The following is a 21,372-nucleotide window of genomic DNA, read 5'->3' as shown; positions in this document are numbered from 1 at the left end:
ATGATATTTGAATACCCGGCAGCTGGAGTCATGCTACTATACCTGGAACTCGGCTCTTTTTTCTCCTCTCTTCAGAACAAAAAAAAAGGATATTCCTTCCTTCCAGAAGAGTTTGCAACAGTGAAGGCAGTGGGCCCTGACAGCCCAGACTCAGAAAGCCATGAGAAGGAGCCCAACTCTGGGTATTTCATTTAAAAAAAAAAAAATTACTTTGTTTGAAAAAAATAATAAGGTAATCCCCCAATTTGGATTTGGGACGCTGGGGGGGTGTCAGCACGGATGACGGTGGAGCAACCCGCCCCTCTGTAGCAAACGCACGCGAGAGAAATGGCACAAGCTGGTGCTGCACTGACTCTTCACCTCTGTCCGAGGCCCGGTCCTCCCACTGGACGTGCTCCGGCCATCCCCTCTGCCCCATCGGGAGTGACTCGGGCTCTCGAGGCCTGGGGCTTGCCAGGGGACATTCGGACTGGGCAGACGGGTGGACCGAGAGGGGCTGGCTGGACAGTGCAATGGGCCAGGGAGACGGGGCGATCCAGCGAGATCCCGCACCCGGGGCAGGGCGGGGGCAGCGAGGAGAAGGGGTCCCTGCACCGCGGAGGCTGCCCCCGGCTCCATAGCCTCCCCCCACCCTGGCACCCGGGGACGCGACGGCTGCATCCTGCGGTACAGCTCTTTATTTCTGAACGGGTTGCCATGGTATTTCGATAGGGGTTGCCATGGCGAGGAGCGGAGGCCGGGGGCGGGATGGGCTGCTCGGAAAAGCTCCTGCCAAAGGCAGGAGGGAATAACCCCGGGCCTCGTCAGGCGCCACAGCGGCCCCGTGTTGTCTCCGTCGCGGTGGGCGCTAAGGCTCGGGGAGAGATGACAAGATGGCAGGCAGCTCACTCCAGGGTGGATGGGTCTGCAGGAGGCTGGAGCGGTGGGAGCCCGTGGGTCTCGGCTCCGCCACCGACTCCCTGAGCGACCTTGGGCAAGACGCTGCATCCCTCTCGTCCACAAAGGGAGCGCGACTTCCCTCGCCTGTTTGCATGGGCACCTCTCGGGGGCAGGAGCCGTGTCTTGGCGCACCTGCGAGCTGGGGCCTGAGGCTCGGGACTCTCCACCAGCCAGGCAGCGGGTCAGGCACGACTGCGGGCTCGAACCACAGACAAGCCACGCTGGAGAAGGAGCAGCCCAGACAAACCCGTCATCTGACCTTAGGCCCCGGCTGGAAGCTGCAGTCGACTTCCCCTTCCAAAGCCAAGGAGAAAATAGGGAAGGGCAAAAAAGGACAGAGAAAAAGACACATGCCAGGAAAAATGTGCAGGGTGCCAGACACTGCTCTGCAGCCTCCGTACTCCCCGGTCCGCGGGATGCTACTCACAATAGGGGCTAATTTGACCTGAGACACAAAAAAAAGTCCTTAAAAAAAGTGGTGCCCCTCTCCCTTTTGGGCTACAAAAGTCCTGTCTTTCAAGGGGCTTTGCTGATTTTCCTACCCCGGCCTTCTTGTCCCTCTAACAGTCCCAGGGATAACAAACCCCAGTCCCAGTTTTGGGGGTGTTGGTCTAAGGACATAGGTGGACAAGGCTCTTTGGGTAAATGTGATCTCTTTTTCAAAGTTGGCAAAGAACAATTTTTCCAGCTATTTAGCTGGCCTAATAAGAGAGATCACATTTACCCAAAGAACCGTGTCTGCCTTGTCCTGCTTTAAGCCACGCTTCACAGATCCCAGGCCATGCATGGCTTGTTGTCCTAGCTGGTTTTTAAACCTGCCCGAGAACAGCCGTCCCGAGCAGCCGTCCCGAGGCCAGCGAGGGACTATCCTGCGAATCGTGGCTAACGTAGTGCAGCACTGCGCAGCATCCTGGAAAGGATGTCAAGGCACCCCAGGGTGCCGTGGCACCCAGGTTGGGAATCACCGCCCCAGGGAGGGTGAGATGTGGCTCTGTGCCAGGTCAAGTGCGACAAAAAAGAAAGCACCTCCCTGGACGACTGACTTTTTTTTTTTTTTGTCTGTTTTTTTGCACCGGCCCTGGAAGCACGGGAATACCAGGCCGATGCGTGGCGTGGATGGAGCAAGCAAGCTCCGGTTCCACCACCCAACACCAGAAATAATCTGCTCAATATAGACCTCCGATGGAGGACGTATCGGAGACAATCGCCTGCCTGGACGACTGACACGGGCAAGTTGATCTCCATCCACCTTGGCTGGGAAGACTGCTGTAACTAAGGGCGATCTGATGGTCCCCCCTCTCTGAAACAGTCTCCAAGCTGCCTTCCTCACCACGGAAGTGATGCAGAAGGGGAACGACCCCCTTGGGGCTGGCTCGTCCCATCAGGGTCACCAAACTTCCGATATTCTCATGGGACGACTCACTTGCAAGATCGCACGCAGCTACTTCTGGGTGCATTTGCCCAGCCCCGCGTGTCTTCTCTACGTAGGTAGGTGCGTGCTTGCCTCCCAGAAACGGACCCCTTCTTCTTGCACAAGAACCCCGCTCCTTTATACGAAGGCTTATACATTTTCAAGAATCAGACAAAGACCTTGCACGAGAACCCTGCTCTTTTATAGGAAGGCTCCCGAACCGTGCCTTTTCCAGCATTTATCGTCTGCACCCTGCCGGCAGCCGGTTTTCAGATGCACCTAAGAGGCCAAACAGCAGAACAGACATTACCACGTTTTTCCAGTTATAAGTCAATGGCCTAGAAGTCAGCTCTGCAACCCCACATTTTGAGGAGTCAGATCACGGCCTTGTGCTGCTCTCACCCTTACAAAATCCTGCAGGATCTGGGAACCGCTTTAGGTCCGGAGCGAAGAAGGGAAGCACCTAAGGGCGGCGAGCAGCGATTCTCCACTCGAGCAGCGTGCGTTGCGGGCTCCCACCAGATCCTGGGAAGCAAGGGTGTCACGGATAGGACCCACGGACCAGGTCTGGCCTACAGAGCCCTATGCCACTTAATTCACACAAGCCACTGGGTTGGACCCCTGAAGAGACTGAAGGAAAAGCTGCATTGAAAGAACCGCTTGTTGTTTTAGTCTGGGTGTTAAGTACCAAAGTCAAGGCTGCTGCGTGGGGACCCGATCCCAGGCTGCCCCAGCACGGAAACCGAGTGCCACTGGTAGGGATCGTTTGGCTGGAAAATACAAACCGGTTGGATTTACCATCAGGTAGAAGGCGGGGTAGATTTACACCTCCTAGACTAACCAGAGTGTGTGGGTATGGGTGTACCCCAAAAAAGATATACAAGCATACACATAGATATGTATACACAAACATACACACACACGCTCAAAAATTTGAGTGTGCCTGTCTCTGTCTGTGCACACATGTGTATATCAGCACTGTTAGGTGTGCAAACATGATGCACAAGATACATCCAGAAGAGTTCCTGGAGTCTAAATGGGGGGGACACATTTATACACACACACACACGTGTATACACACACATGTTCAACAGGGTGCGTGTATACACACACACACACATTTATATATACACACACGTTCAACAGGTTGCGCGCGCGCACACATTTATATATACACACACGTTCAACAGGTTGCGCGTGCGCACACATTTATATATACACACTCATGTTCAACAGGTTGCGTGTGCGCACACGTTTATATATACACACTCACGTTCAACAGGTTGCGTGTGCGCACACGTTTATATATGTATATATGCGCGCACACACACACACACACACACACACATTCAACAGGTTCTCCCTGTATGTGTACACACATCTATATACACATACACAACAGGTTATGCGTGTGTGTGCACACACATTTATATATACACACGCATATTCAACAGACATGCACACATTTATATACACACATGTTCACCAGGTCGGTGGGCGCTGTCCGATGCGCTCCGCTTGGTGTCTCCCCTGGGTGCACACCTGAACCTTTGCCCGCCACGTCTGCCCGTTTTTCTTTTCTTTGTCCCAAGAAATCAGTTGTTATGTCCTCAGTGGCCTCCTTCGTACGGCAGTGGGTAGTTACGTGGCGGGCCTAGGCCACGCTTCCCCAGGGGTAATAAGTAGGCCTGTGTCGCAGCAGAGAGCGGAGGCTGGAGGGAAGCGAGTTCGGTCCGAGCAGGGTTTCCCCATCGCTCTCCCACTTGCAGCCTCCAGCACTGGAGGTCCCGGCAGGTCGGACGCCGCGCTCCCTGCTCAGGAGTGACCGGTGCCCCTCTCCTCCAAGCCCGTGTCCAGTCCCTCGGTGATCTGGCTGGACTCTCATCTCCTGCCACGTCTGGCGGCCACGAGCCCCCACACTGGGTGGAAAAGAAGTTTGTGTTAGTTTTAAACGTGCTTCATTTTGTGACCTCCTAATTCTTGTGTTGTAAGAGACAGGAAATAGTAAATCCTTACTGAGTTTCTCTTCACCATTGAGTACTTAGTAGGCCCTTCTCTTATCCCCCCTCATGCATCTCTCTTCTCAACTGAACAGGTCTGGCCTCTTTAGTCTCTGCCCGTATGAAAGCCCCTCCATGCCCCTCATCCTCCTTGTCAGAAGCACAGAGAAGGTGGGCTGAGGAGGTCACATCTAGTCCAATGTCATCCCAGCCAAGGCTTGGTCTAGCCAGGGCTTAAAAAACTCAAAGGATGGAGACTGCACCACCTCTCTGGGTGACCTGCTCCAGTGCTTCACCCCCTTTCCCGTGAGAAAGTGTTTCCTACTATCCAACCTCAACTTCCCTTGCTGCAGCTTGAGCCCATTGCTCCTTGTCCTGTCGTCTGCCCCACTGAGACCAGCCCGGCTCCATCCTCTTTGCAGCCCCGGCAGGGAGGTGACGGCTGCTATTCAGTCCCCCTCGGTCTTCTCTTCCGCAGACTCAATCAGCCCATTTCCCCAGCCTCCCTCACCAGCCCTGTCCCCCACCCCACACCCATTCCACCGCCAGTTCTCCCGCGCGCCCACGCCCTGTCTGCAGCGGGGGCCACAGCTGGCCACAGCTGGCCCCAGGTGTGGCGGGGGAAGCGGGGCTGGCAGGCAGCTGCAGCGTGCACGCCGAGCCCAACCCTGTGCCCGAGGCAGGGCCAGCCCGGGCACATGCCCATCCAAGCCGCTTCTGAAACGAAAAGCAACCCCGGTGTGAACCGAGACCTAGGGCCCGGCCTCGCCCTCGCTCCCCGGCCGGGGCCGGGCTCCGCCCGCCGCCTGCGCAGCGCCGAGCACCCCGCCCCGTGGGCGGCTCCGGCGGGAGGGGAGCGCGCTGGGCACAGCGGCAGCGGGAGGAGCAGGAGGAGGAGGAAGGCAGGGGGCCCAGCCCCGCCCCAGGCAGAGCAGGAGCAGCAGGAGGGGCAGGAGGAAGAGGAGGAAGGCGGGGGGGGTCCCAGCCCCAGGAGCAGCAGGAGGAAGAGGAGGAAGGCGGGGGGGCCCAGCCCCAGGAGCAGCAGGAGGAAGAGGAGGAAGGCGGGGGGGGGCCTAGCCCCAGGAGCAGCAGGAGGAGCAGGAGGAAGAGGAGGAAGGCGGGGGGGGCCCAGCCCCAGGAGCAGCAGGAGGAAGAGGAGGAAGGCGGGGGGGGGCCCAGCCCCAGGAGCAGCAGGAGGAGCAGGAGGAAGAGGAGGAAGGCGGGGGGGGGAAGAGGAGGAAGGCCCAGCCCCAGGAGCAGCAGGAGGAAGAGGAGGAAGGCGGGGGGGGGGCCCAGCCCCAGGAGCAGCAGGAGGGGCAGGAGGAAGAGGAGGAAGGCGGGGGGGGGCCCAGCCCCAGGAGCAGCAGGAGGAAGAGGGAGGAAGGCGGGGGGGGCCCAGCCCCAGGAGCAGCAGGAGGAAGAGGAGGAAGGCAGGGGGGCCCAGCCCCGCCCCAGGCAGAGCCATGGAGCAGGCAGCCCCCGCGGCCCCGGCCCCGCCCGCGCCCCGCTTCACGGAGGAGCTGCTCTGCCCCATCTGCTACGAGCCCTTCCGCGAGGCCGTCACCCTGCGCTGCGGGCACAACTTCTGCAAGGCCTGCGTGAGCCGCTCCTGGCAGCTCCAGCCGCGCCAGGCCTGCCCCGTGTGCAAGGAGCTGTCCGCGCCCCACGACCTGCGCCCCAACCGCAACCTCAACAACATCGTGGAGCTGGTGCTGGGCGAGGAGAGGCGGGCGCCCGCTGCCGGCCCCGCCGTCTGCCCCCTGCACCGCCAGGAAGCCCGGCTCTTCTGCTGGCAGGACAAGGAGCTGGCCTGCTGCCTGTGCCAGAGCTCGGAGAGGCACGCCGGGCACAGGATGCAGCCCGTGGCGGACACCGCCAAGGACTACCGGGTGAGCCGGGCGCCACCGGCGTCGGACGGGGCGGGGGCGTGAGCGGGCATACCCCTCGATGGGGGCGGGGGCGCCTGGAAGCCCCCCGGCCCTGGGCACGGGGATGCCGGGGCGCGCTCGTGCTCCGCGGGTCTCGGGTGGAGGAAACCCGTCTCCCGTGCGGGATGCCGGTGGCGGGCGACACCGCGCTGCCCTGCGCCCCGGGGCAGTCCGCCCGCGGACGCGGCAGAGCAGGTGCAGCGTCGGGCACCGCCTGCGCGCGAGGCCAGGTTTCCCACCGGCGAGGCGGTGACTGTACCTGCTGGGCTCCTCCCTCCCGCTGCCCGCAGCCGGGTGTGCGCCGCGGCCCGCCAGCCCTGCTCCTGCGCTCCGCTGCTTTTTGGCCCCTGCGCCCAGGCGGAGGGCCGCGCGCGGCGGGACGGGGGCTCGCCCTGAGAGCTGGGGCTGGCGGCGTCAGGCGGCGACCGGCGTCCCGGCATCCGGTAAGGGGCATCAGCCGGGCCCCGGGGGGCTGGGGTTTGCAGGGGAGCAGCAGGGGCTCTTGCTCGGAGCTGGGGCGGGCTTGGGTCCTGCTCCCCCGCGGAGGGGGCCGGAAAAGCAGGCGGCACGGCGGCTTTCCCGGCCATTCCCTTGGCCTCGCCTGGGAGCGGGACGTCAGCCAGGCGCTGGGAGCGTGAGTCAGCAGCAGGGCGGGACGCGCGAGTTCGAGCATGCCGCCGTGGGGTGGCTGGGCAGCCGGTTTCGTCACCCCCGCGGCGAGGGGGGCCGAGGGCAGAGCGTGGCTGCGCGGCGAAGGCACGACTGAGTCAGGCCCTAACCCTCGCCGCTTCCTGCCGGCGGGAACGGGGAAGAAGCAGCCCAGGGATGTGATGCAGGATGCACGTGGCCCGGGGTCTCTTCTCCAGCACGCCCCGGACGCTGACCGCCTGGGCCGCCCAGGGCGCTCCGCGGCCTGCGCCGGGTGGGAATAGCGGGCCTGCATAGCTGACCTCTGTTGGCTGCGGTGCGTGGGCTCCTAGCAGGAGCTGCAGGGGGTCTGCCGTGGTGTGCCTGGGGTTGCACGCTGCAGCTGCCCAGCTGGCAGGGCCGAGGGCTGCTGGGCTCCAGAGGAGGGCAGGGGCTAATCTGTCCCCAGCACTGGAGGCTGACCTGACGCGCAGGCATCCTTCAGCCGCGCGAGCCGGGGATGGAGGTTAGGGTGGAGCCCGGAGCAGCTGCACACCCATGCCCTCCACGCAGGTCGCCGGCTCCAGCGAGGGTTTAAAGCCGGCTGGATGGATATCCGCCGGGATGCTAAGGGAGGTGTTGCCCAGGGTCTCGCCCGTGCACGAGAGCTCTGGTCTCCGGGAGCACTGTAGGGTTGCTGGGCTTCGGGGCTCTGCCTTCAAGAAAGCCGTGGATCAAGCATAAAAAGTCCCGTGCAGAGCCACATACGTGACTCGGGGCCTGGGAAGCCAGATGCATGGGGAAAGGCTGGAAGAGCTGGGTTCCTGAGTCTGCAGGGTGACTTAGGCGGAGGATGGAGACCGTTCTCCGCGCCTGCAGGCGAAAGGACGAGCGGTGACATCTTCCAGCCGCGGCGGCGGAAACGGAGGTCGGAAACTCAGAGGAACGCTCTCGTGTGGAGGGTGACCCAGCATTGCAGCAGGCCGCCTTGAGAGGGAGTGGGATCTCCATCTTTGGAAGTGTTTTAAGAGCAGGTTAGACAGGCACTTGGCTGGGCTGATTCAGAGGGGGCTGGTCCTGCGTGAGCTGGATGGACACCGGAGAGCCCTGCCAGCCCCGCTGTTCTGGGGCTGATGCCCCTACAGAAGTCCTAAGGCCTGGAAAGGAAAGGAAAGGAAAGGAAAGGAAGTCCCAAGCCCTAAAAGCAGGTTGGTTTGTTGCCCACAAGCTGCTCTCGGTCCTCTGAGGTTGGCCGGTGCTGGAGGGAAGCGTCAGCGTGCGTCTGCCTGTCTCTGTTACCCCTTCCGCTCCCCTCGCCCCTAATCCCCACCTCTTCTGGGCTATCCCCCGCTACAGGCAAAGTGGAGGAACATGGAGACCTCCCTGCGGGACAAGGTGAAGGATTTCCGGGCCGTGCAGAGAGCCTACGAGTCCATCTCCAAGCACAACCAGGTACGTGGCGTGGCCAGAGCTGCTGGCATTAATGCCGGTGGCGTGACCGCCGCGGTCCCTGCCCAGGTTGGTGAAGAGAAAGGGGTCCCAGCAGGGGCTGCAGATGCTGTGCGGGGGGAAGGGCCCAGCCTGGGGCAGGTAGGGCCTGGGTTCGACTGGTGGTGCTGGGCGGGGAGCTGAGCTGCAAAGCCCTGAGAGGGTGTCACAGCCTTCCCAGGGCCCAAGGGTTTTTGCTAAGCTTGTCTTCCAGTGGATGTTTTCATCCCAGGTGCTGGCTGCAAACCATACGCAGCAGATCCCGCTCCAGGCCTGGAATGCAGCTAGCTCTGGGGTGGAACACCACCCCCACGCCTGTGCTGTGCAGCCCCACACAACTGTGCAGGGGGTGGGAAAAGATTTGGGGCGGCTGGATGGAGAGACACGAGGGGGAGGGCTGCATCTCTGGGGCTCTGAAGGGGGGAAAAGCCTCTCCCTGCCCTCGGAGACGGGGTGTGGGGGAGCCGGGTCTTATCTTCCATGTAATGCCACGTGCGGGCCATCATACGGAGCAGCCTGGGGCTGAGGGGCGCCGGTAGCTTCCCAGGGGGCTCAGGCCAGGCTCTGAGCATCCTGGGGGGTCTCGGGACCCGTGCATTGGGGGCGGCTGCTGCTCCGACGTGGGGACGCCGAAGGATGCTGGAGGGGCAGGACCGGGGGGGGGCCGCTCAGTGGGTCCCCTCGCCCCGCTGCAGTCCTTGGCGCTGAAATCAAGCCAGAGCTTAGGCCCGTGTTATTGCAGCTCCTGGCTTCCCAGCGCTCTGCGGGGCACTGCTCCATCTCCTGGCCTGGTTCCCGACGTGTCTGGCCAGGCTCGGGATCTGTGTTGCGAGGCTGGCTCGAGAAGCATGCGGTCCCTTTTCTGACCCGCTCGTGTGCGACCCAAAGTCCCGTCCTGCCTGAGCCTGGCGGCCGGTCCCGTCTGGGCGTTCGCTCTCCGGCTCCCCAAGTCGGGGTGCCACTTCCTCACTTCCCCTAAGCTCTTTCTTCGGGACGGGGCTGAAAGCCAAGTCCATATATTTCCCGGAGCTAGGCTGAGCATTTGAGGTCTCCATGCGCAGCGGCGTGTCTGCGTGCGGGGTTGGGGGGTGAGTTTAGGTTTTAATTTCTCTTTTGTCCTTTAAGCTTCTCGGCCTCTGATGGTCACAAAAAAACAGTGATTTCACAGAAACCAAACTCCCCTCTTGTTGGGAGGAGAACCAGCCCCTTAGACAGTCCCTGCTCCGCACCTGGCTTTAACAGCGGGCTCTCTGGGGCAGAGAGGTGTAGGAGCGCCCCGTCCTGCGCTGCACGGTCCTCGCGAGTCCCGCAGCGTCCAGCCGACGTTCCCCACTCCTCGTCCTGAAGCGCCGGGTCGCGCCGGTGGCTCCGACCCCTAGCGCTGCCCTGGCCTCTCCGCTGCAGGTGGAGGAGGCTCGGCTGGAGGAGCAGATCCAGCAGGAGTTTGAGAAGCTGCACGAGTTCCTGCGGGGTGAGGAGAAAGCCGTGCTGGCCGAGCTGCGGGACGAGGCCCGGAGCAAGCGGAGCCTCATCGACGGCAAGGTGCAAAAGCTGGCGGAAGAGAGCAGCGCCCTGGTGCACGAAGCCGACCTGCTGCACGCCGACCTCCGGGAGGACGACTGCACCTTCCTCCAGGTGACGCCGAGCCCCGGGCCCTGGGGGGCTGGTGGGTGTCTCTAATGACCCTGGGAACGAGCAGGATGTGAGCAGATGCGTGGCAGGAGGGGTAGCTGCGGGGTCCCCCCCAGAGGTCCTGGCCAGCTGGAGCAGACGTGGGATGCTCCGTGCTGAGGCTGGGGCGGCAGGGCCTGCAGCTGGGTGAAGAGGCAGCGCAGCCCGGGGGGAGCTGAGCCTCGGGCTGTGGGAGACGGGCCGAGCTCCCCAGACTTCGGCAGACTCCAATCTCCGCCAGCCAAGGGTCCGTCCCTGGGTCTTCAAGGTTGCTGTTGTGTGGGGAAGGACTCGCTGGGCAGGGAGGTGTGACCAGGCTGTTCTTACCTTCTTGCAACGCCTGGTCCCCACGGAGAAGGCCACTCTGGAGCTTGCAGCTTTGCTGTGGTCTGCGGGGAGGGTGTTGGATGTGGAAGGGTTTGCGCTGTTTTAGGACAGTGCGACTGGCCGTGGCGATCCCCCGCAAGCCTGCCGGTTGCTTTCTGCCAATAATCCAGGTGTTTTCTGCGGGTTGCTAATGTGCTGCCCTCTCTGCTCTCTTACAGAAACATAAGAACCGCAAGCGCAGGTAAGCCTCTGGGGACTTGCATTGCTTTATCGTGCACCTGATGTAGCAGAGTGGGGTTATCGAATAACCCAGCGCCCCACGGCAGGGAGAAGTCACCTCTGCCCGTGTCGGAGCTTAAAGACTGCACTGGTATAAGCTGCAAAAATGGCCACGGACTGGGTCAGACCTAGATCCGTCTTGCCCAGCCTCCTGTGTCACGGCGGCAGAGAGCGCGGGCTGGAAGAGAGATGACCTGAGTCTGGCCAGGGCTTTCCCCGTTCCTCTCTCTTGCAGCCTCTGTCAATCCTCCATACCCCTCCGTACTGTGAATCGCCTTCGTAGCCTCCTTCTGCACCTTCTCTGGTTCTTCTATGTCCTTTTGGAGGTGCAGGGACCAAAGCTGGGTGCAGGATTCAAGGTGTAGCTGCACCATGGTTTTATAAAAGGGCATCATGATACTTTCCACTTTGTTAACCGTTCCCTTCAAAACAGAAAGTATCATTCTGCCCTTTATAAATCCATGTCCTGATGCACCTTGCAGACTGACTGAATGAGAGATGCATAGATAAGTTACCTCTCTACCCTGCTTTCTGCCTGACTTAAGGCTAACGCAGCTCCCTACTTACCTGTCCTGTCGGCGAGCTACATTGTTTCAGCTTTGACTCTGCAACCAGCATAGAGTTTCCTAGTTTCTAGGGTCAGAAGGGACCTGAGCAGATCACCTAGTCCGACCCCCTGCCACGGCAGGAAAGAGGACTGGGGTCAAACGACCCCGGCAAGGTGTTCATCTAACTTCCTCTTAAAGCCCCCCAGGGTAGGGGCCAGCACCACTTCTCTTGGAAGTTGGTCCCAGACCCTAGCCGCCCTGACCGTGAAGTCGTGCCTCCTGATATCTAACCTAAACCTACCCTCTGCCAGCTTGTGACCGTTATTCCTGGTCACTCCTGGCGGTGCTCGGGGGAACAGGGACTCCCCCAGTGCCTGCTGGTCCCCCCGACTAGTTTATAACAGGCCACCAGATCCCCTCTTAGCCTTCTCTTGTGGAGGCTGAACAGGTTCAGGTCCTGTCGCCTCTCCTCGTAGGGCCTGCCCTGCTGTCCCCTGATCACGCGAGTGGCCTCCTCTGGACCCTCTCCATGCTGTCCACATCCCCCCTGAAGTGCGGCGCCCAGAACTGGACTCAGTCCTCCGGCCGCGGCCTGACCAGCGTCCCATAAAGGGGGAGGATCACCTCCCTGGCCCTGCTTGAGATGCATCTGTGGATGCAGGACAAGGTGCGGTTGGCCTTCCTGACCACATCCCCACACTGCCGGCCCATGTTCATCTTGGAGTCAATGATGACCCCCAGATCCCTTTCCGTCTCTGTACTGATGAGAAGGGAGTTCCCCAGCCTGTAGGTATGGTGCCGGCTCTTCCTGCCCAGGTGCAGCACCTTGCACTTGTCTGTGTTGAATCCCATCCTGTTCTCATCCGCCCACCCCTGTCACCTGTCTAGGTCTGATTGCAGCCTGTTCCTCCCTTCTACTGCGCCCACATCCCCCCACATCTTAGTGTCATCAGCAAATTTGAACAGGTGCTTTTTACCCCTCGTCCAAGTCGCTGATGAAGATGTTGAGCAGTGCGGGCCTGAGGACCGAGCCCTGGGGGACCCCACTGCCCACCTCCCTCCAGCTCGAACATGACCCGTCCACCACCGCTCTCTGGGTGCGGCCCTCCGGCTGGTTGGCGACACGTCTGACTGTGTGGGGTCGACACCGCAGCCCCCCAGTTTCTTAATGAGAACGGGGTGAGCGACAGTGTCGAAGGCCTCCCGGAAGTCCAGGAAGACAATATCCACTGCTACCCCTGTGTCTAAGGATTTGGGGACCTGGTCGTAGGAGGCCACCAGGTTGGTCTGACAGGACCTGCCACTAATGAACCCGTGTTGGTTGCCCCTGAGCATAATCTCCCCCCCGGCCCCTTGGGGACATGCGCCAGGATAACTCTCTCAAAAAGCTTCCCCAGGATTGAGGTAAGACTAACTGGCCTATAGTTCCCGGGTCCTCCTTCCTCCCCTTTTTGAAGATGGGAACCACGCTGGCCTCGTCCAGTCCTCCGGCCCCACACCAGAGCCCCACGAGCGCTCGTACAGCCGTGCCGGGGGTCCCGCAATGACCGCAGCCAGTTCCCGCAGCGCTCGGGGGTGGAGATCGTCCGGACCCGCTGACTTGAACACGTCCAGTCCCGCCAGACGCTCCCCGACTAGATCCGCCCTGGCCCTGGGCGCGCCTCCCCGGGGGCCTGAGGGGGGCCCGGTGGGGGCCTGATCCGGTCCCTGCTCAGGAAAATGGAGGCAAAGAAATCGCTAAACATGTTGGCTTTGTCATCTGATGTGACGACCAGATTTCCTAGCATGTCTTGCAGGGGCCCCATGTTACCCGGTACCGTCTTTTTACCCCCCATGTATTTAAAAAAGGACTTCTTGTTGTGCCTGATCCGGGAAGCTGGTCCCAGTCCCATCTCCGCCTTGGCCTTCCTGACCCCCCCTGCAGCCCCGAGTATAGTCCTCCCTGATGACAGCCCCTCCCTGCCATCGGGTGTGCACCTCCCTTTTAGCAAGGAGACATTCCCGGATGCTTTTGGTGAGCCACGGGGGCTTGTGCCCCCTCCTGCTCCCTTTGATCCTCGTGGGGATTACCTCCCTTTGGGCTTGGAGGATCGTCTCCTTAAGGAGCGAGCACTCTCCTTGGACACGTGGCTCCCCTCCCCTCCGGGACCTCAGCGCCTCCCCGACTATCCTCCTCAGCTCGTTGAAGTCCGCCCTCCTGAAGTCCAGGGCTGCTGCCTTGCTGCCGGCCTTTGCTGGCCTTTGCCACCTTGCGCTGGATGGTGAAACTGGATGGCGATGATCACTGTCGCCCAGGGGGTCGAGCACCCGCAGCCCCCGCACCAGGTCGTCACCCGTGGCCAGCACCAGGTCCAACAAGGCGTCTCCCCGGTGGGGCTGCGCACCTCCTGGGTTCGATGGAGGTCCTGCATTCAGGCTAGGGACCTACGTGAGGGGTCAGACCTGGCTGACTGCTCTTCCCAGCAGATGTCGGGAAGTTCAGGTCCCCCATGACGACCACGTCCTTGGACCTAACGACCTCTGTGAGCTGACGTGAGGACTCCTGGTCGAGCTCCTCCCCGTGGTTGGGGGGTCTGTAGTCGACCCCCACCACTAAGTCTCTTTCCCGTCAACTGCCTTTTATTTGAACCCAGAGCACTTCAGAGTGCCCCTCCCCTGACTCTGTGCTACTTGAGGAGGATTTGTATTCCTCCTTAATGAAAAGCGCCACCCCCGCCTTTCCTCCCTGTCCCGTCCCTGCTGTACAGCCCATTGCCCTTGACACTCACCCCCCAGCCGTGCGTTGGGCCCCACCACGTCTCAGTGATCCCCGCTGTGTCCGGGCTGGTGTCAGCCGGCAGGAGGGGGAGTTCCTCCTGCTTGTTGCCCATACGACGAGCGTTTGTGTGCAGGCATTTGGGGCCCCCTGAGGATGTGTGCGCTGGCCCCCTACTCTCAGCATCGCCCTGGCCCCTGGCGCTTACCTGGGTATATGCCGCTTGTCAGTCTCGGCTGGGCTGTACTTGTGGGGGCTGCTTGGTCTAGCGGTCCAAGGCTTCCTCCGCCCTCGCCTTCCCCTTCCCCCAACGAGCCTAGTTGAACGCCCGCCGGGGGAGATCCGCCAACCTAGAAGAAAACGCGCGCTTACCTTTGGGGGGAAGGTGGAGCCTGTCCCACCCGAGCGTGTCTCCCGTCGTGATGTGCCGGTCGTGGTAGGGGAAGCCGAAGCCTTCCTCGAGACACGGTTCCCGAAGCCGCCAGTCAGTCTCTCCGGTGCATGTTGCGTGCCATCTTCCACGTCCGCTCGCTGGTAGGACAGAAGAGAAAACCACCGGCGCCCCCGTCTCCCTCAGCACGCCCCCGGAGCTCAGGGCTCCTCCTGGCCGCATCATCATCACCCACGTGGACCAGGACCACGGGGTAGTAATCGGTGGGCTGGATCGCGGCCTGGATCATCCCCGTCACATCATGAATCCTTGCTCCAGCCAGGCAGTAGACCTCATGTGTTGAGGGTTCCTGGCGACAGATGGGGCCTCCGTACCTCTCAGGATGGAGTCGCCTCTGATCATCACGCGACGCCTTCTCCTCCAGGACTGCTTATCGCCTTCGGCCTGCTCGGAGCATGGAGAGAATGGAGCCGCCTCCTCTCCCTCTCCTCCGGTGTCGCCAGGGCTTCGTACCTGTTCTCCAGCCGGACCGGAGGCGCTGGTGCTGCCGTGTCACGGGCAGCCCTGGGTCTGGCGGTGAGCGTCTGCCACTCTGCAGTGGGGGCACCTCCCGGGGTGCTTCTCCCTTGGGTGCGTGGCCCTGCAGGGAAAGGCAATAGCCATCGATTTCTTCCTCCGCCTCCCTGATCCCCCTCAGCCTGCTGACCTCCTCCTGGAGCTCCCTCGCCCGCGCCTCCAGGGCCCTAAGGCGGGCACCTGCAGGACAGGTGTGGGGGTCCCCAATCCCTGCCCCCCCCCAGGCCTTGCTGGGCAACCCCTGCAGGCCAGGAGGTTGGGGGACACAAGCCCCCCCATGGGCTCTGTCTGGGTGGAGGCCTCAGACAAGCCGCGGGAAGGCTGCGCCCCCGGGCAGGGGCCCTGGCAGCACTCCCCGTCGACACCGTCGTAGGAGTTGCTGCTTGTTTCTGGCTGAGTCGGTGCCTTCACCCTGCCCTGGCCAGAGTCTGCCTCCTGCCCTTCCTGCTTGCCCACCGACGCAAACACCGGCACGCTCTGTTCGCGCAGCGCGGCTCCCTACTGGCTCAGCTAAGAGGGACCCGGGGGGCTTCACGTCCAGATCCAGCTCAGCTGTGTCTGGTCCCTCTGCCCCACTTACCTTAGGGGGATCAACTGATGCTGCCCCTGCTGCTACTGCATCCGCCTCGGGCCTGGTAAGGGGGCACGCATGTGTGCGGGACACACGTGTGCCTGGATCCCTCCTCTCCCTGCTGCTCCTGGCTCACGAGTTGCAGCAGTTTAGTTGCATCTGCCTACTTTTATCCTGGTATAATGGGCATAAGTGTGCCCATTGCCTTCGTAGAGAAGTGGGCTTGGAAGGGACCTCCAGCGGTAGCACCTGCCCAAACAGCACCATGCACAGGCTTGTTTAACCTGTTCCTAAAACTAACCCCGTCACTGAGCACGTGGGCCTTCTCCCCGCCAAAAATAATCCAAGAGCACCCAAACCTGCCACAGTAGAGCAGGGGGATGAGGGCCGCTGCTGCAAGGGTTGCTAAAATGCCCTTGGGATCCAAGGAACAGCTTTGACCAGCGCACGGTCTCGAGCTTCACCTCATGCTCCCCCGTTCAAAACATCTGAGAGATTTTATATCTGTCCACGGCCTTATGCGGTTGGGTCTCTAGTTCAACATTTGAAGTTTTGCCTTGTCCCTGTGCAGGCCCACGGCTGCTAGGTGGCAGCGTTGTAGTATCGTACTTGAACTTGGCGCTCGGACATGCACTAGGGCTTTCTCCGGGAGAATGAGCTCCAGCCGTAGTGTCGGCTCTCAGCCCCTCCGAGCTGGGCTTGGGGTGCCGGAGATGAGTCTGAGCAGGATAATACAGGTGGGGGTCAATATTGCCCACCCAGCTCTGACCTCTGGGTCCACAGCTCCCCTGGGGTACCTGCTAACAACTGGGCATAAGGCCAGGGAGCGGAGAATCGGGTCGGGATTTCCAGGCCCCCCCGGGCAGTGGATTTTGCTTGGAGTCTCTGTTTCCCGTGGCAAGTATTTATCTTTTGTGGCTGGCAGGGTGCTGTGGCTCCAAGCTGGTGGGACACGCTCCCAATTCGTGTCTGTCGCTGTGCCTCTGCCTCACGCTGTCCTTTTTGCCCCCGACTCCAGAATTGCCTGCACGGCGGAGGAGCCGGAAGCGGTCCTCCCGGGCATGCTGATTGACGTGGCCAAGTACCTGGGGTCCCTCCAGTACGACGTGTGGAAGAGGATGCTGGGGATCATCCCCGTCGGTGAGGCTCTGGGGGACTTGCGCCCTGGCGTGGAGGTGCGGGCTGGTCTTGCTAGAGGCAAGCAGCCTAGTGCTGCTGCTCGGGGCCTCTGCTTGTGGTTGCAGTTGCTGGTTAGGGGGTCGGACGCTGCTGGGGACCTGGCCATTCGGGTTTGGTCATTCTTGTTGGCGTGGCATCGCCAGCTCAGCGGGGAACCTCTAGGCAGGAGGAAGATGATGGAGCTGGGGGGCATCGCCCAGGCCTCAAGACCCAGGTGCCGGTCCTCACTCCCAATAGAGCAGCCCTCTGCGAGGCGGAGAGGGCAACCCAGTGGTTTGAGCAGTCGTCTGGGAGTCCCTGCTCCCATCTGAAAGCAAGCGTCTTCCCCTAATGGGTCCCGCTTCAATGGGAGGAGGGGAGAGGGCCTCCATGTGCGGGGGGGTGCATTCTGTGGGGAGCTGAGGCTTGAACCCGGGTCTCCTGCATTGCAGGGGATTGCCCCCTCTGGCCCTCCCTTCTCTGTGGGGCAGGTGTTTGACCCAGGCCATGGGTCTGCAGCTGAGTCAGGAGAGGTGCCCAAGCCCCTTTTGAGTGGCCAAGCCTACACTACACCCCCTTCCCTCAGGTCTTCCCATTTGCTGGCTCAGGCAGCCATCAGCCAAGCGCGCCAGGTGCTGTACATCCTTGTCTGAGCTGCTCAGAGTCCCTTTATGGAGGGTCCTGGCGACCTCAGCCACGGACTTGGGTGCCAGCTCCACTGGGCAGCAGGGAGGTAAAAGGGCTCAGTGCAGCAATCCCCAGCACCATTCTCCCTGCAAACCCAGCCCCTGGCTTTGCTGCAGAGGTCTCTGGTGCCGTGACAGGCACCAAGGATTGGAGCCCGAAGCCCTTGGCTAGTTTGCAAGGTAGAGCTCATGGGCTGAGCCTGTACCCCATACAGAGGAGTTCTCCTGCCCTGCTTGCATGCCACAGCCGTCACCCCTCACCTTCTTCCCCCAGGGCCCCAGCTAAGCCAAGCCAAAGATTTGTGTGTCTGGTTGCTGGAGAAGGATGCACGATCCTCTGAGCTGCAATTGAACCAAAGCAGCCCAGACCCACCCCCACGGCTGCTTTGTCCCGCTAGAAGGCAGCACTGCAGCCCTATCCGCCCAGCGCTGCCTTCCATCCATCAAACAGCAGGGCAGCTGTGCAAGTCCTGAACAAAGGGCAGAGCATCTGGAGGTGCGGAGCTCGCTGCTGTGCGTGTCACAGCTTGGAGCTGCCAGTCACAGAGAGAGGAGAGGGGGCAGGACAGGAGCACGAGGCCAGGAGGCTGTTGTCTGGCGGCGAGGTGCTCTCGTAGCAGTGAGGCAGTGGGCAGGACAGAGATGGTAGCAGAGGCAACTGCGTGCAGTCAGGGTGAAATGGCAGGCCCTGCTACACATTCAACTGGAGGTTGGCTAGTGTGCAACCAGCTATAGAGTCGCTGCACATTTTCAAGGAATAACTTTGTAGCTGGATGGCCATTTTTGTAACTGGACTGCCATTTTTTTTTGGTGTGATGATTACTTTGCACCTGTGACAGGTCTAAAAGTATTGTGTGCTGAACCAGTTAATGGTGTAATGTATGTAATGTGGGCCAGGGGCTGGTATGACCAATGCAGGGGAGTTCCACGGTAGGACCCACGTGTCCTGGAAGGGTTGTTTATGGTGGGGTAAAACCACAATGGCAAGGGTTTGGTTTGGGAGGTGTGGAGGAGGGGGCCACGTTGCTTCCATTGAGAAGAGGCTGAAGGAGCTGGGCATGTTTGCTTGCAAAAACAGTGCTTAAGAGGGGACCTGAAAGGTCTCCAGAAAGCAGAGGGAAAGCACCTTTTCTCTCCTGCTGCAGAGAGGAGGGCACAGCAGCAAAGTAGATGTAGATCTGGCATCAGGAAAAACCTCTTTGCTGCCAGAGCAAGGAGGCAGAGCTCCGTGGCTGGCTTGGTTATGAAGAGGATTAAAGGAGCTGGGATCAGCTCCTGGAGGAGATACAGAAAGGGGAGCTCTGCGTGTCCAGGGAAAGCGGGTGATGTGTGGAGGGTGCTTGGTGCTTCCCAGGCTTCTGGGCTTTGTTGGTTTCCTTCTTCCAACCCTAGAGGGTCTTGCTCCTCCGCTCAGGGTCAGACCGATGCTGCATTCGGGGTCAGGAAGAGATTTCCCCCCTGGTTAGATTGGTGCAGAGTGCAAGGGGTTGCCTTCCTTTGTATCGGGGGCACGGCCTCTACCTGGGATCTCTTGACCATCTCTTCATAACCTTGATAGCAGCAGGACATTAGCTGCCGCAGCCCCCCTGCTTTCCCTGGGGCAGTGTTGGGTGCGATGCCTGGTTCTGTGTCAGGCTTGACAGTAGTTTTGCTCAGAGGCTGGGCAGTGGATTTGTCTAGGGTGGTTTGGAGAGGGCTGATCCTGGTCTCGGGGATAGGACTAGATGTGGCCTCTGGAGCTCCCTGCCAGCCCCATGGCTCTAGGATCCTGTGCTTCTCTGCTCTGTCCTTGCTTGCAGCTGTGGCACGAGATGGGCTGAACAGAACAAGCTGTGCCAGTGCCCCCCGCTGCTCTCCCAATTTTAATCAGTGTCTTCATCCATCCTGGACACTGCATGATCCCAGGCCCTCGCGTCAGCCGCAGCTACATCTTAGGCTGGCCCCGGGGGGACATGACCCCATGCAGCCCCCTCTCCTGATGTGTAGTGGCCTAATAGCTTTGCCTGGTCTGTTCTGGCCTCTGGGGGTGGACCAGTTGGGGGAGAAACTGTGACTTTTTGGCCCAGCAGGAATGACCTGCCTGGACGGAGGGAGGAGTCACAGCCGTAATAGGGCGGGGTTTACAGGGCCTTGCTGGCACCAGCTCTGCTAGTTCTTCCAGGCATGGGTTCAGACCCAGCTTGTGAGCTCCCCACAGCTGGAGTAGGGACGTGGGTTGGGACCCAGGGCCTGGATAGCAGGTGCCGGGTACAGCGCTGCCCAAGGATGCAGGGGTCACGCAGGCAATCGATGCGAGCCGCGGAGCAGCAGTAACCACTGGCCACCCGGGATGAGCTGCTTGGAGCTCCCTGTGTAGGGGGTGGGAGGGTCTGGGGGCAGTGGTTGCAATCTTCGCCCGTAGCTCTTCTGTTGCCCTCAACGGGACCCTTTCCCATCACCCTGCCACACGACTCCATGGCTCGCGGGCAGCTCCAGAGGCCTCCTAATGCCCCCATCTTCTCCTCCCCCCTCAGTGCCTTTCAGCTTTGACCCCAACTCGGCAGCAGGCTGGCTTTCGGTGTCTAGCGACCTCACGGCAGTGGGCAACGGGGGCTACAAGCTGCTGGTGGACAACCCCGAGCGCTTCTCATCAGCCCCCTGCATCCTGGGCTCCTGCGGCTTCTCCAAGGGCTTCCACACGTGGGAGGTGGACCTGGGCGGGCTGGAGAACTGGCGCGTGGGTGTGGCGCGGGGCCGCAGCGGCCGGCGCTGGAACTTCCACCACGACGCTCGCTCGGGCTTCTGGTACATCTACCGTCTGCAGGGCCAGGAGAGCGAGGCGTGCCGGGCCTCCAACTCAGCCCGCTCGGAGATGGTGCCGGGGGCCCTACGGCGAGTGCGGGTGGAGCTGGACTGCGACGAGGGCGAGCTGTCCTTCTACGATGCCGAACGGAAGAGCCACATTTACACCTTCCACGAGAAGTTCAACAGTGAGGTCTTCCCCTACTTCTACGTGGGCAGCCTGGCGCCCGACGCGTCCTCTGGCTCCCTCCGCATCTGCCCCTTGCAGGTCCAGATCAGGGAGGACGTCCCCCTCTGAGTGGCACCGCCGCAAAGGTCGCTTCCATCCAGTGGGGATCCCTAAAGGAAGCAAGCCCGTCTCGTCCTCCAGCTCCTGGCTCGAGCGTCTCGACAGAAGCCGTTTGTGGGGTGGTGGTTCTTTGTTTTCTACTACACAAAAGATTGTGTCCCCCCCCCCGTTTTTTTTTTAAAAAGAGAAAAATATTAAACTTTTGTTCTTAGACACAACAGTCGTGTTGTCATCGCTGCTGTGGTTTGGGGTCCGGTCTGGGGTGGTAAACTCCACATGCCCTCACTCACCCCAGCATTGCATGCTCCATTCTCCCCCCTTGGGGAGGTCACCGAGTCCTTGCCCAGTCACAGCCACGAGTCTACAGCACACATCACACTGGGCCCCTCTAACATTCATTAGTGCCATTAATGCGCATTAAATCTAGTACCTCTGTTGTGAGGTACTAGAAAAGGGCACGTTGGCCTACTTTAATGCACATTAAGTAAAAAGCATGGGTTTTTTGGTGACACTTTAATGCGCATTAAAACAGGGTAATGCGCATTAAAGTGCACATGTAGACATGCTCACAGTATTTTGGGTGCCTTCAAAGAGCTTCTGTACCCTTGATAAGAAGTTGGACAATGGATTTGCCTGGGATGGTTTGGACAAGGCTGATGCTGCCTCGGGCAGGGCTTAGACTAGATGTGACCCCTGGAGCTCCCTTCCAGCCCTTCTTCTCTGATTCGAAGGGCTTTTGAAGCATTTTGATACTCCAGACAGGGATGTGTTTGAATGGCATGCCCCTTTTAGAAGTACGTTGCTTCTCCCTATATATGAACCCTCTACCGAGTGGGGCTAGAAACCTAGGGCTCCTCCAGCATCCCATGGTGCTTTGTTCTCCGCCCTTGCCATCCCCAACCCTGGGAGCTAGGAGAGCCGTATAGGCAATCCCTGCCTACCTCTCC

General features: G+C 60.7%; 1 protein-coding gene and 1 long non-coding RNA gene across 3 annotated transcripts; one reads left to right on the top strand and one right to left on the bottom strand.

The window, feature by feature from the left end:
* Window positions 1–2,237: 2,237 nt before the first annotated feature.
* Window positions 2,238–5,174, bottom strand: LOC149875716 (uncharacterized). Its single transcript, XR_016439748.1, has 3 exons — window positions 3,829–5,174; window positions 2,753–3,120; window positions 2,238–2,629 (listed from the first exon to the last, which is right to left on the bottom strand). It is a non-coding gene; the product is annotated as an uncharacterized LOC149875716 (long non-coding RNA).
* Window positions 5,175–5,630: 456 nt separating this feature from the next.
* Window positions 5,631–20,637, top strand: TRIM35 (tripartite motif containing 35). 2 transcript variants are annotated; one of them, XM_090031101.1, is made up of 7 exons: window positions 5,631–5,686; window positions 5,735–6,239; window positions 8,262–8,357; window positions 9,798–10,028; window positions 10,610–10,632; window positions 16,530–16,651; window positions 19,869–20,637. In XM_090031101.1, the coding sequence occupies exons 2-7, from the start codon at window positions 5,814–5,816 to the stop codon at window positions 20,432–20,434; spliced, it is 1,464 nt and encodes a 487-aa protein (XP_089887227.1). In that variant the 5' UTR covers window positions 5,631–5,686; window positions 5,735–5,813; the 3' UTR covers window positions 20,435–20,637. The 2 variants fall into 2 exon arrangements, with proteins under 2 accessions (XP_089887227.1, XP_089887226.1); XM_090031100.1 differs by lacking the exon at window positions 5,631–5,686 and having other exon boundaries at window positions 5,694–6,239.
* Window positions 20,638–21,372: the final 735 nt, after the last annotated feature.

This window comes from Crocodylus siamensis, chromosome 1 (assembly GCF_052110815.1).
Source record: "Crocodylus siamensis isolate JL-2025a chromosome 1, ASM5211081v1, whole genome shotgun sequence".
NCBI classification, from domain to species: domain Eukaryota; kingdom Metazoa; phylum Chordata; order Crocodylia; family Crocodylidae; genus Crocodylus; species Crocodylus siamensis.
This window is presented reverse-complemented; position numbering and strand designations above follow the sequence as displayed.